The 13,870-nt window shown below is 37.0% G+C and overlaps 1 protein-coding gene across 1 annotated transcript in view; it reads left to right on the forward strand.

Annotated features, from left to right (window-relative positions):
• GNB4 (G protein subunit beta 4) overlaps nucleotides 1-13,870 on the forward strand; it is a 71,923-nt gene that overhangs the window by 49,718 nt on the left and 8,335 nt on the right. The window contains exons 4-9 of the mRNA XM_027540405.1: nucleotides 1,670-1,708; nucleotides 2,397-2,503; nucleotides 5,237-5,300; nucleotides 6,939-7,101; nucleotides 8,198-8,264; nucleotides 8,372-8,573. Coding sequence (XP_027396206.1) covers nucleotides 1,670-1,708; nucleotides 2,397-2,503; nucleotides 5,237-5,300; nucleotides 6,939-7,101; nucleotides 8,198-8,264; nucleotides 8,372-8,573 — 642 coding nt within the window. The remainder of the gene's footprint in view (nucleotides 1-1,669; nucleotides 1,709-2,396; nucleotides 2,504-5,236; nucleotides 5,301-6,938; nucleotides 7,102-8,197; nucleotides 8,265-8,371; nucleotides 8,574-13,870) is intronic.

A 13,870-nucleotide genomic window follows, 5' to 3' on the forward strand; every position in this document is an offset into this window, starting at 1 on the left:
TTAATGTACAACAAATGAGGCAAGAATAGACGGTGGATAAAAGACAGTCTCTTCAATAAGTGGTGCTGGGAAGACTTGAACAGCTTCATGGAAAAGACTGAAATTAGAACATTCTCTAACACAAGTGGGACCTAATTAAATTTAAAAGTTTTGTACAGCAAAAGAAGCCATAAACAAAACGAAAGACAACCCACAGCATGGGAGAAAATATTTACGAATGAAGCAGTCAACATGGGATTAATCTCCAAATTACATAAAGTGCTCTTAATAGCTCAATATCAAAGAAATGAACAACCCATGCAAATGGTGAAAGATCTAAATAGAGATTTCTCCAAAGAAGACAGAGAGATGGCTAAAAGGCACATGATAAGATGGTCAACATTGCTAATTATTAGAGAAATGCAGATCACAACTACAGTGAGGTATTATCTCGTAATAGTCAGAATGGCCATCATCAAAAAATCTACGAACAACAAATGCTATAGAAGGTATGGAGAAAAGGGAACACTTCTACACGGTTGGTGGGAAGGTAAATGCTCCATAAATACCAGTTCAGTCCATTTGATCTAATGTGTAATTTAAGGCCTCTTTTTCCTTATTGATTCTCTGTCTGGATGACCTGTCCATTGCTGTAATTGAGGTGTTAAAGTTCCCAATGATGATTGTGTTACTGTCGACTTCTCCTTTTATGACTGTTAGCATATCTGGCTTATTTGTTGAAGTTTTCCTATGTTGGGTGCATTTATATTTACAATTATTGTGTCTTCTTCTTGGATTGATCCCTTGATCATTATGTAGTGTCCTTCTTTGTCTCTTGTAACAGTCTATATTTTAAAGTCATTTTCTCTTACTTAAATATAATTCATGATACCATAATACTCCTGGAAGAGAGCATGGGCAGAATATTCTCTGACATAAATCATAACAATGTTTTCTTAGGTCAGTCTCCTAAAGCAATAGAAATAAAACCCAAAATAAACAGATGAGATGTAAACATAATTACCGTCTCACCCACCAAGTCTACTTTTAGTTGTATGCCCAGGAGAACTGAAAACATACATACACACAAAAACTTGTATATGAGTAATCACGGCATCATTAATCATAAAACCACAAAGTAGAAACAGCATAAATGTCCATCCAGTTAATTAATGGATAAACAAAATGTAATATATTCATACAATGAAATATTAGCCATAAAAAGGAATGAACTGCTGACACATGATACAACATGAATGAACCTTCAGAACATTACATGTAAAGGAAGGAAGCCAGACACACGAAAGTCATGTGTGTATGATTCCATTTGTGTGCCTTGTCCTGAATGGGTAAATCCATTAGAAAGTAAATTAGTGATCACCTGGTGGTGGGGGAAGAGGGAATTGGAAAGGATAGGTTTCTTTTTTTGGGCGTGATGAAAATGTTCTGCAGTTAGGTAGTGGTGATGGTTGCCCAACATTGTCAATATCCTAACCATTCTAGCTGCACACAGTAAAACGACTAAAGTGGTTAATTTTATGTGACATGAATTTTCTCAATGAGCCTTTTAAAAATAAAGATTGTGTAGTACACTAAGGATTGTATTTCAAATCTGCATTTCCAATGAAAACCTTATTTTAAATCATATCTAGGATTTCCATGTCTAAGTGTATAATCATCTTTATTTCAGGATGCTAGGAAAGCATGTAATGATGCAACACTTGTTCAGGTAAAGTTTTCTTCCTCAGTTTCTTTTACTAATTTGCATGAAATAGCTTGACAATGATGCAAATGACAGATTTTATTTATTAGTATTTAATTGAAAGAAAAATGAGATCTCTATTAAGAAGGCTTTGTAATTTGTCAGATGCTTTCAAGAGCCTTTTAAAACATACTTGTGAAAATGAAAGTCTGTGAAAAAGTAAATACTATAAAAATACGTAGATTCATATAATATACGTTTCTTCTTTTAGGTAGCTTCTGCTGCTTTTTGATATGCCCTGATTAAGTTTTTTTCCTTATATAAACTATTAGGAAAGTTTCATTAATTAAAATTGCTCATTTTTATTAAGGATATTTTATGTGCTATTTAAATAAAAAATTGGCTTTCTTTAAATAGTTAAAATTATAAATATTTTACTATTTGATCATCTATTAGTTTTTTATTTGTTTTTTTTTTACTAAGGTTGGATGGTGTGTCTATTTTTTTTACTTATTAGTCTATAGAAGATGTTCTTATTGGAAGGTGTGCAAATAAATCCTACTTTTTCTTGAGCATCATAGGAATTATTTATATTAAAATACCTTCAGTAACTGTCCATTTACTTTATGTCTGCTTTAGTGCCAATTAATTGTTTCTGCTTTATTTTTTGAGCTGTGTCTAAGCTAAAGAATAACATTCTCATCACTTCCTAAAGATCACGTCAAATATGGATTCCGTGGGTCGCATACAGATGCGAACGAGACGCACGCTGAGGGGCCACCTAGCTAAAATCTATGCTATGCACTGGGGCTATGATTCAAGGTTTGTACCTCCCATTTTCAAACTGCCTGCAGAATTATTTTGTTGACTCATCACTTGCATTTTCCATTAGAAACAACCTATATCTATGAAGTGTTTGAAAAAAAATGCATCTAATATGACTGCTTTGCTCTTAATAAAAATATTCATTGACACTTTAAAAGTTTAGAAACCTTTAATATGGAAAAGAAATTTACCTCTCAGAAATACCCTTTATTGAATGATTTAGGGAAAGTGTTTAGGATTTCTTTTCTTTGCAGTGGGGTATTATACTTTGTTTTTTAACATGTCAAGGTAGTTTTATTTTTTATTGCATAATAAACATTGAAATTTCAGGTAATAAGGAAGTATTTGTTGAATGTTGCTGTGTACAAGTTACCAGATATTGCTATAATTTATTCATTACCTAGATTCACGAAGGATTGAATTACAAAAAGATATTTTCATTGAATACATCTTTTATTCCCCAGCCACACCCTACAAGTGTGTGTGTAGTGAGAGTGCATGTGCACACACACAGCAGCCATCTGGATTGCAGTTGAATGGCTGGTCATGACTTGGTCATGGGGTTACAGTATGGTCTGTGTTTTTTCCAGAGTATCTGACAATACTGCACGGTGTCTGACCCTGCTTCTTATGGTTGACTTGTTCTTTTGATTTGGTCCATCTAATTGGGAAAATTTAACTAAGAAATTACTTTGGGGGACTTTCCTGGTGGTCCAGTGGCTAAGACTCTGCACTCCCAATGCAGAGGGCCCAGGTTCTACCCCTGATTAGGGAAGTAGATCCCACAGGCTACAACTAAAAGTTCGCATGCCGCGACTAAAGAGCTTGCATGCTGCAACAAAGATCAAAGATCCCCTGTGCCACAGCTAAGACCTGGCATAGCCAAATAAATAAATATTTTAAAAATTAATTTAAAAAATTATTTATTTATTCTTATCATTGGCTGTGCTGGGCTTTGTTGCTGCATGGGCTTTTCTCCAGTCGTGGTGAGCGGGGGCTTCTCTTCATTGCAGCGTGTGGGCTTCTTACTGCGGTGGCTTCTCGTTGCAGAGCACAGGCTCTAGGGCGTGGAGGCTTCAGTACTTGCAGCTCTCAGGCTCTGGAGCACAAGCTCGGTAGTTGTGGTGCGTGGGCTTAGTTGCTCTGTGGCCTGTGAAATGTTCCCTGATCAGGGATTGAACCCATGTCTCCTGCATTGGCAGGTGGATTCTTTACCACTGAGCCACTGGGGAAGCCCAACCAATTAGTTTTTAATAGACGTTGCACATTTTTTTCTCTTCTTCCAGGAGAATCTAAAAATGTTGCTACCTGTTGCTAATGGTTCCCACATCTCAGTATAAATAGGATTCTTGAATACAGTAATATAGAACTTCTGCCTCTTCAGAGGGGATAAATGAAAGTATATAACTAACAACCAACATAAAGCTAGGCCATTTTTTTTTCTTAAATTTAACATAAGTAATCTAACCATTGAGATAGCAAATATATAACTCAAAATGCAATCACTTGAAAATGTTAATGGTTCTTACTTAAAATTTCCTCAAGACTGTTAATCTTCATAGAACACAAAACGTCAGCAAAGCACCTATCTCACCTTGTCTTTCTGCTCATTCTGATTATCAGCCTGTTACTTAACTTTTTTCTCAACTCAGTGCTGATGATACCAATTGTTTTTAAAAAAGCTTTAGTTCCATCCCATACCCTGCGGTCGTATCTGCCCTTTCATGAAACTTACAGTGATTACTACATAAGAACCTAATACCGTTTTTTACCTATAGTGAAGGGAAATGGGTGGCTGAGTGATGGGAACACAGAACGTGATTCTTTTTACTGTATATCTATCCTTTTGTATCTTTTGAATTTTATACCGTAGTGAAAAATAAAATTCCAAAAGAAAACAAAAAATCCAGTGGCCTGTAACTTCAGTCAAGAGTTCCTAGTTAGCCTGGCAGACAGAGCTTTCTGCTGTTTAAGCCCAGTCTGCTTTTCCCAACTGTTTTTTCGATTTCTTATGAAGTCTGTGTAACTGGGAAATTCACAGATCTTGAAACACCCGTTGTATTTTTCCACGTCTTGCCACGGAACTTGTCCTCTTTATAGAATACAGATTTCTCCAGCTTTCAAAATTCCGTTTTTCAAGACGTGTTTTCTTTTGCCAGGCTACTTGAGTAACTCAGTAGTTATTTGTCCCTCATTTGTTTTCCTCTGGCCTTTATTTTATACTACTCTTTTGACTGTTTTCACTTACCTAATTTATTTTAGTAAATATCCTGTCTCCACCAGATGGTAGAGGCCCCAAGGGTAGGAGGTATCGCCTATACTGTGCCATTAACACAGCCTTTCCGTCACAGGCTCTCAATTGTATTTTTAGATTGAATGAAACATGGTTGTTAGACTTACATGTACTTCATTGTCATTATATTTAAGTCAGTACATTCTAAGCCAGTCAACTAAGAGCTACCAGAATCGTGAATAATACCTAGAATGTTGTCACCATGAAAAAGTTGAATCATAACCAGAGACATTTTTAGTAAAATCTCTAAAAAATTTTAATGTTGACAATTTTTGGCATGCAGAATATATTTTTTTAAGTTGAGAATGTTTCTTGGTATCAAGTTTTTTATTAGAAAAATTATATGTCTTTTCTGAACTGTTCTACATTAATGCAATGCATAATTAAACTACTTTTTTCCTCTAAGTGTCACATTATTTTTGTGTTTGCTCCTCTAGGCTACTAGTCAGTGCTTCCCAAGATGGAAAATTAATTATTTGGGATAGCTATACAACAAATAAGGTAGAATTTTTTAATCATCCTCTTACATAACCTTTTATTTGGTTTGATAAACCAGTTCTTGCCTTTATTCTATACTTCAAGGTTATAATTTCTTCCTGGGATAAATTTATTCCATTAATTTTTACTTAGGTCCTCTCTTTAGGCCTAGTATTTGCTTTTAATATTTGCTGCTGCTGCTAAGTTGCTTCAGTCGTGTCCGACTCTGTGCGACCCCATAGACGGCAGACCACCAGGCTCCCCCGTCCCTGGGATTCTCCAGGCAAGAACACTGGAGTGGGTTGCCATTTCCTTCTCCAATGCATGAAAGTGAAAAGTCAAAGTGAAGTTGCTCAGTCGTGTCCGACTCTTAGCGACCCCATAGACTGCAGCCTACCAGGCTCCTCTATCCATGGGATTTTCCAGGCAAGAGTATTGGAGTGGGGTGCCATTGCCTTCTCCAATATTTAGCCCTTTTTTTATTCCCAAAGACAACTCTAGGAATATAGTTCTATGTGTCTTGAGTCTGATATTTCATACTCAAATATTAAAAGATAGTGTGCATCAGTTTTATATATAAATGATTTTTGTAAAGTTCCCATTTCCTACTGTGACAGTGACCTTATAGTTTTTATTTTTAGTTGTGGATAAGCTGGAATGTTAGGCATTGATTTGTGTTTCTGGGCTGTTCAGAAGATTGAATAGGTTGGAGGCAGATTACAACTTGTTTAGATCCCTTGGTGGTAAAAACTAGTGGGTTCTTCTAATGTCTCCTGGAAAGAATTCCTGATGTAGAGTTGTTGAGTGGTAGTGGAAAAGTTCCAAGAAAACGCTCACAAGTCAAATACTTTTAGATCCTACGTACACTTATACCACTGTTTCCATTAAAGATTTAGAAGTACTATTTTGTGAAGCAAACAGTAACTTCAGCCTGGTTGAGAATTTAAAAGCTACCTAGGATAGATTTGTAATATAATAGTTTTCTTAGTTTTTTGGTGTCAATCAATGACTTTCAGCTATATTTTCCTAAAATGAAAAATACTCTTTTGGGTTAAGTGAGAGCATAGTAATCACACAATACGTTGATTCTGTGTCTGGGCGATTTAACCTTGAGGTTCCCATTCACATTAAACTGTGCTACCTGATTTGCAAATGCTTGGTGTTGGGTAATAAGACATCAGACAATGGTGTGAGTAGATCAGTGCAAACTATTACCATTGTTCAAATTCAAGCCCAGAATACGAGTTATTAGAAAAACATAGCTCTTCATGGAAGGACCATTCTATTCAACTCCAGTTCTTGTATTGTTCAGTGTTCTGTTGTAGGAAATTCCTCTTTTGAACACTACTGCAAAAAGCCAAGAATTTTATTGTTTTTTTTTTTTTTTAACATTTTACACTTAATATTTCAAACAGCTCTATTACTGTTGAAACATTCTGTGTCTTTGTTCTTCCTAAAAGAATACTTTCTGAAAAGAGCACTTAAATCCAAATGATTTGCAGTGTGTTTTTTTATTAGTTTCTCAGATCATTGTATTCTTTATTTTACTTGGCTTATTTTTAAGCTATATTTATGTTTGAGTAATATCTGCTTCACTGTAAATAGGTTTGAAAAATCCATGACTTTTGTAATCTTAGTTTTTCTGTTGTGTTTGTTCTGCAGATGCATGCTATCCCTTTGCGATCTTCCTGGGTGATGACCTGTGCTTATGCTCCCTCTGGTAATTACGTTGCTTGTGGAGGACTGGACAACATCTGCTCTATATATAACTTAAAAACCAGAGAGGGAAATGTGAGAGTGAGCCGAGAGTTACCGGGTCACACAGGTGAGCTTCGCTACATACTGTCCTTTCCTCCCAAATTTGACTTCTCTGAAGATCAAGGAGAAAGAGGGACAGAAGGGGCTCAACTGACCAAAGGATGCGTGTTAGTCAAGTGAGAATGGAAATTACTGTGAATCTGAGAAACATTGACTTTTTATAATTATACAAATGATGACTCTACTTCTGTTTTTATTTTAAAAATAGTATTGTTTTGTAGAAATTACTTATTGCAAAGAATTCAAACAATAATGAATACAGAAAGAAGCAAATATGATTTTCTCTATTCTCTGCAAACCTATAACAATTATGGCATTTGGGTGCTTCATTAGGTAATTGAAAGTGTGTATCAAGATACATTTATGAAGTATTTTTTCACTGTGTGATAATGCATTGCTTGATTAGTGTGCACACCACAGTTTATCAGTATAGTATTTGGTTAGTAGTGTGCATAGGAATTTGTTGCCACTTACCAGGTTTCAGCCTTTCTGAATTCTTGGAAGTACTGTTAGCTATGCTTTTTATAAAATTTCTTTAATGGTCTTCCTCCTGCTATTTCCATATTTTGAAAAACTGGTGAATTTTGAGCATTCGAATCCACCTCTTTTTTTTTTTTCGAATCCACCTTTTTAATGAAGCTTTCACTGAGGTTTTTAAAGTATTTCTCCAAGGTACATAACCCAGTCTGCTATAGATTATAGAGAATGTTTGTATTAAGGAGTATCCTTCTCCTAGGTACTTGTAGTAGGTGAAAGGGACTTTTACCCAGTCTGCTATAGATTATAGAGAATGTTTGTATTAAGGAGTATCCTTCTCCTAGGTATTTGTAGTAGGTGGAAGGGACTATCTTTTACTCAAGTTTGTAACGTTCATAGTCGTTGACATAGTAAATACCTAAGAGAGGGTTTGTTGGTAAAATAAAGTTGCAGGCAGCACAGAATTGGAAGTTATTAAAAGTAGAACTAAAAAAAAAGTAGAACTACACATTTTACTAACAAACACTTGTTGCCCAGGTATTGTATTTTTAAAATACATATTACTATTTTATATGGTAATTGAATTAATCAGTGATAACCTAACATTTGTTATCTCTATGCTGTAGGCTACTTGTCCTGCTGTCGGTTTTTAGATGATAGCCAAATAGTTACAAGTTCAGGAGATACCACTTGGTAAGTTTACTCCAGAAGATGACCAATTTGAGGCTGAGTGTGGTAGTAGGAATTAATGTAAGAGGGGAGAACAGTCATTAATGATTTCTGTCTGTTTTTGACTATAGTGCTTTATGGGACATTGAAACTGCCCAGCAGACCACCGCGTTCACTGGGCATTCTGGAGATGTGATGAGTCTTTCCCTGAGTCCTGACATGAGGACTTTTGTTTCCGGTGCTTGTGATGCCTCTTCAAAATTATGGGATATTCGAGATGGAATGTGCAGACAGTCTTTCACTGGGCATGTGTCGGATATTAATGCTGTCAGTGTAAGTGAACAGCATTTCTAAGGAGAATTTATTGTGCATATGAAGTGTTGAACTCCATAATGTGATTTTAACAACAAATTCCCTTTAAGGATTCTATAAATAATGTGCTCTTAACAACATTTAATCCCCAAGTAATAAGAGTTTGATTTTTTTTTAATGGAAAGGTTTTAATAGGCCTAAGTCTTCATTTGCATGGGAACAGGAATAAGTTTAATTTCTAGATTTACAGGGCAAGATAATCTTGAACAAAAAAGTGGATCCAGAGTTTCAGCTGTGTTCAGAGAACAGTGTCCTGTATCTCCACAGTCAGGGGAGCAACCCCAAGAGAGAGCAGTCAGGAAGACAGAGGTGGCTGTTTAATGTAGAGAGCATAGCTTTTGAAATCCACCAAACCCTGGATTGAATCTTAGTAATCTGGGAATCAGCTGTGTGAGGTCAGGTGGGCTACTTAACCTCTGTGAGCCACACATTCCTCGATAGGAATAATGCTACCGTGGTGTAGAAACTAAATGAAACAAGATGGATGCTCAGTAAATGGTATAAATTATTTATAAGCTCCTTCATATTAAGGAAAAAACAATTCAGACATGTAGCCACAAGTAGATTAAGCCAGATAATAACTCCGTGTAAATGAGAGTGAACTAGACATACGTGTGTAAATTAAAGCCCAAAGGCATTTTGAATGACAATCAAAATGGTTTATCAGTCAGGATTGAGGGGAGGGGTATTAGAAAGTGGGATACTCCTTGACTTAGGTAAATTGTACTATGCAGGTCAGATGTCAGAATATATACAGGTGACTAGATTTTCCAAAAGTACTGTAATTGCTACTGTATATATGTATAAGATGTACTCTGATTTTGCAAGAAGATATTTTTGGGATAAATTTTATTTATCATGTACATATTGAAAGTCACTTTTATATCATCTTTTAGAGAATATCAGAGAAAGTAAAGGCTCTGTGACCTCCACTGCTATTAGGCCAGCCTGGCTTGCAGAGTAGAATTTTAGAGCAGGCACATCCAATCCTGTCCATCTCACATCCCACCACCTTTATCAAGTTGATGATCTCTTCTGTTCCTAGTTTGCTGCAGATTTATCAAGAATGAGTGTTGAAGTTTATCAAATGCCTCTTCTTCATCTATTGAGATGATCATGTGGTTTTTTCTTTCTCAGTCTGCTAAATGGTGAATTTACATGAGTTGAATTTCAAATATTAACCCAACCCTACATTTAGGCTCACTTGCCTATAATACCTCTTCCCTGGTGGCTCAGAGGTTAAAGTATCTGCCTGAAATGTGGGAGACCTGGGTTCCATCCCTGATTCGGGAAGATCCCCTGGAGAAGGAAATGGCAACCCACTCCAGTATTCTTGCCTGGAGAATCCCATGGATGGAGGAGCCTGGTGGGCTACAGTCCACGGGGTCGCCTATAATACATAATCATTTTTTATTTACTGGTGGATTTTGATTTGTTGAAACTTTAAGATTTGTATCCATATTGATAAGTTATGATATGATTTTTCATTTCTTGAGAAATTTTGTTCCCACTTTGGTATTAGCTTAATGCTAAACTCATTGGAGGAACTGGGAAGTTAACACTTTGTGTGGAATTGATAAGATTTCATCCTTAATTGTTTGGTTGACTTTGCTGTCTGCCCAAGGAAGTTTTCTTGTGTGAGAAGAAATTTAACTAAAAATTTAATGTCCTAATTAGATTTAGGCCTACTTAAGATATCCATTTCTTCTTGAGTAAGCTTTGGTAGAGTTTGCCTTTCAAGAAATTTGGTTCTGTAACCTGTGTTGTCAGATGTATTAACTTACAGTTGTTCATAATATTCCCTTATTTTTCTTTTGATAGTTATGGAATCTGTAGGGTATCTCATTCATGATATTGGTAACTTGTTTCTTAGTTTTTTCCTGATTGGTCTTGTGGGTTGAATTGAATACCTCTAAAAATTTACATGTTGAAGTCCTAAACCCCAGTACCTCAGAATGTGACCTTATTTGAAAATAGCTATTGCAGATATAATTAATTAGTTGAGTCATCCTGGATCGGGGTCCCCCTTAATCCAATATGACTCTTGCTCTTAGAAAAGGGAAATTTAGAGACAAACACACAGTGTTAACAGTGTGACGAGACATAGGAAGATAGCCAGCCCATCTATAAACCAAGGAGATGGGCCTAACAGACGCTTTTTAGGCCCCAGACACTTTGATTTCAGACTTCTACCCTCCAGACCTATGAAACGATACATTTCTGTTGTTTAAGCCATTCAGTTTGTGTTCCTTTGTTACAGCAGGTCTAGCAAACTAGTGCATTTGGTTAAAGGTTTATCAGGGCTTCCCTGGTAGCTCAGTTGGTAAAGAATCCACCTACAATGCCAGAGATCCAGGTTTGATCCCTGGCTGGGGAAGATTCCCCTGGAGAAGGAAATGGCAACTCATTCCAGTATTCTTGCCTGGAAAATCCCATGGACAGAAGAACCTGGTGGGCTACAGTCCATGGGGTCACAGAGAGTCAGACACAACTTTATCAGTTTTTTTAATTTATCTTCTCAAAGAACCATTTTTTTGGCATCAAAGAGTCTCTGTTTTCTGTTTGATTGATTTTTCACTCTTTATTATTTCTTTTCTTCTGCTTACATGGGTTTTGTTTGCTCTCCTGTTTCTCATTTCTTAAGGCAGAAGCTGGTATCATTGGTGTGAAACCTTTCCTCTTTTCTAATATTGGAACTTAAAGTTGTAAGTTTCTTTCTAAGCATTTCTTTTTGCTACATTCCACAAATTTTGATTCATTTTCATTTAGTGACAGGAGTTATAATTTTCCTTTTGATCTCTTTGACTTGTGAAGTTATTTAGAAGTAGCTTCTATAGTTTTAAATATTTGTGGAGTTTTAAGATATCCTTATTTTTGCATTTCCCTGATGATTAGTGATGTTGAGCATCTTTCCGTGTGTCCCTTTGCTGTTTGTATGTCTTCTTTGGGAAAATGTCTATTTAGTTCTCCTGCCTATATTTTAATCAGGTTTTTGGTTTTTTGATACTGAGTTTTGCAGATTTTTTGCATGTTTTGAATATTAACCTTGTTTTGGATATATTGTTTGCAAGTATCTTCTCTCACTTAGTAGGCTGCCTTTTCCTTTCCTCAATAGTTTCTTCATGTGCAAAAGCTTTTTCTAGTTTGATTTAGTTGCATTTGTTTATTTTTGCTTTTACTTTCCTTGCCTGAGGGTACAGATCCAAAAAATATATTGCTAAGACCTGTGTTAAAGAGCATGTGTGTATTATTGTGTGGTAGTCACTCAGTCGTGTCTCTTTGTGACCCCACGGACTGTAACCCACCCGGCTCCTCTGTCCATGGGATTCTCCAGGCAAGAATACTGGAGCAGGTTGCCATTTCCTTCTCCAGGAGATCTTCTCAACCCAGGGGTCAAACCCTGGTCTCCTGCATCACAGGTAGAGTCTTTACTGCCTGGGAATTCCCTGGCAGTCCAGTGGTTAGGACTCTGTGCTTTCACTGCAAAGGACCTGAGTTTGATCCCTGGTCTGGGAACTAAAATCCCACAGGCCACACAGTACGAAAAAAAAAGAAAAAAAGCATACTGCCTATGTTCTAGGAAATTTATGGTTTCAAATTTATACATCTAAGTATTGAATCCATTTGAGTTTATTTTTATATATGGTATGAGAAAGTCATCCAGTTTGATGCTTTTGCATGGAGCTGGCCAGTTTTCCCAACACCATTTATGGTCTTTTCCTCATTGTATATTCTTGCCTCTGTTGTTGTTGACTGTATGTTTATGGGTTTATTTCTGGGCTATTGTGTTCCATTGATCTGTGTATCTGTTTTAGTGTCAGTAACATAAACTTTGGAGAAGGCAGTGGCTCCCCACTCCAGTAGTCTTGCCTGCAAAATCCCATGGACGGAGGAGCCTGGTAGGCTGCAGTCTATGGGGCCGCTAAGAGTCAGACACGACTGAGCAACTTCACTTTCACTTTTCACTTTCATGCATTGGAGAAGGAAATGGCAACCCAGTCCAGTATTCTTGCCTGGAGAATCCCAGGGACGGGGGAGCCTGATGGGCTGCTGTCTATGGGGTCGCACAGAGTCGGACACGACTGAAGCGACTTAGCAGCAGCAACATACACTTTTGACTCCTGTAGCTTTGTAGTATAGTTTGAAATCAGGGCCTGTGATACCTCCAAAAAATTGCTTTATATTTTTTAAAAAATAAACAATATTAGAAGGAAAATGATAAGCTATATTTACCACAAAGAAAACAAATGTATTCTTCATTTTATTCCTGCAGATCAATAGGTCCTAAAAAAGCAATACAGATGACCAGTAGATATATGAAGAAAAGTGACTTCTTCTTTGTAATAAGTGTTGAGTAGTGCCACAATATCTGAGAAACGAGATTCACAAACTAACAATGCATAGTTTTTTTTTTCTGTGTGTGTGTGTGTGTATGTATGTGGTTTGCATGCGCGCACGTGAGAACATTTAGTATACTGCTAGCTTCACTTTACAGCCTAGCCTAACTGGATGATCTATGTTCTCTTTTATTAAATGTTTCTATTTATTTCTCATAATGAGGTTTTTGGAACATGTCTTTGAGTCCACATACATATATAAATACTATAAATAGTAATATTTGGTTTAAATGTTTTAGTAAAACATATGGAGGATCGGGGGCTTCCCTGGTGACTCAAGGGAAAAGTTTCCACCTGCCAAAGCAGGAGATGTGGGTTTGATCCCTGGGTTGGGAGGATCTGGAGAAGGAAGGATTTGCCTGGGAAATTCCATGGACAGAGGAGGCTGGTGGCTACAGTCCAAGGGGTTGCAAAAAAGTGTCTACGACTTAGTGACTAAACAAAAGCAGAGGACCGGAGCCAGGATTTATTGAATATGTGTCTTGTGCTGAACAGTGGGTTATGGATCCTTTGTGTGTTATTTCACTGTGCCCTAACCAACATGCTAAAGCTGAAACTAAGGCTTCCCAGGTGGCACTAGTGGTAGAGAACCCGCCTGCCAATGCAGGAGACATAAGAGATGCGGGTTTGATCCCTGGGTGAGAAAGATCCCCCGGAGGAGGGCATGGCTACCCCACTCCAGTATTCTTGTCTGGAGAATCCCATGGACAGAGAAGCCTGGTGGACTACAGTCCATAGGGTTGCAAAGAGTCAGACATGACTGAAACGACTTAGCACGCAGCATGCATAAGGCCCAAGTGTTCAGGAATCTTCAGTGCCTAAAATCACTCACCTGATCCAAAGCCAAGTTGAAATTTAAAT

This window comes from Bos indicus x Bos taurus, chromosome 1 (genome assembly GCF_003369695.1).
Source record: "Bos indicus x Bos taurus breed Angus x Brahman F1 hybrid chromosome 1, Bos_hybrid_MaternalHap_v2.0, whole genome shotgun sequence".
NCBI classification, from domain to species: Eukaryota; Metazoa; Chordata; class Mammalia; order Artiodactyla; family Bovidae; genus Bos; species Bos indicus x Bos taurus.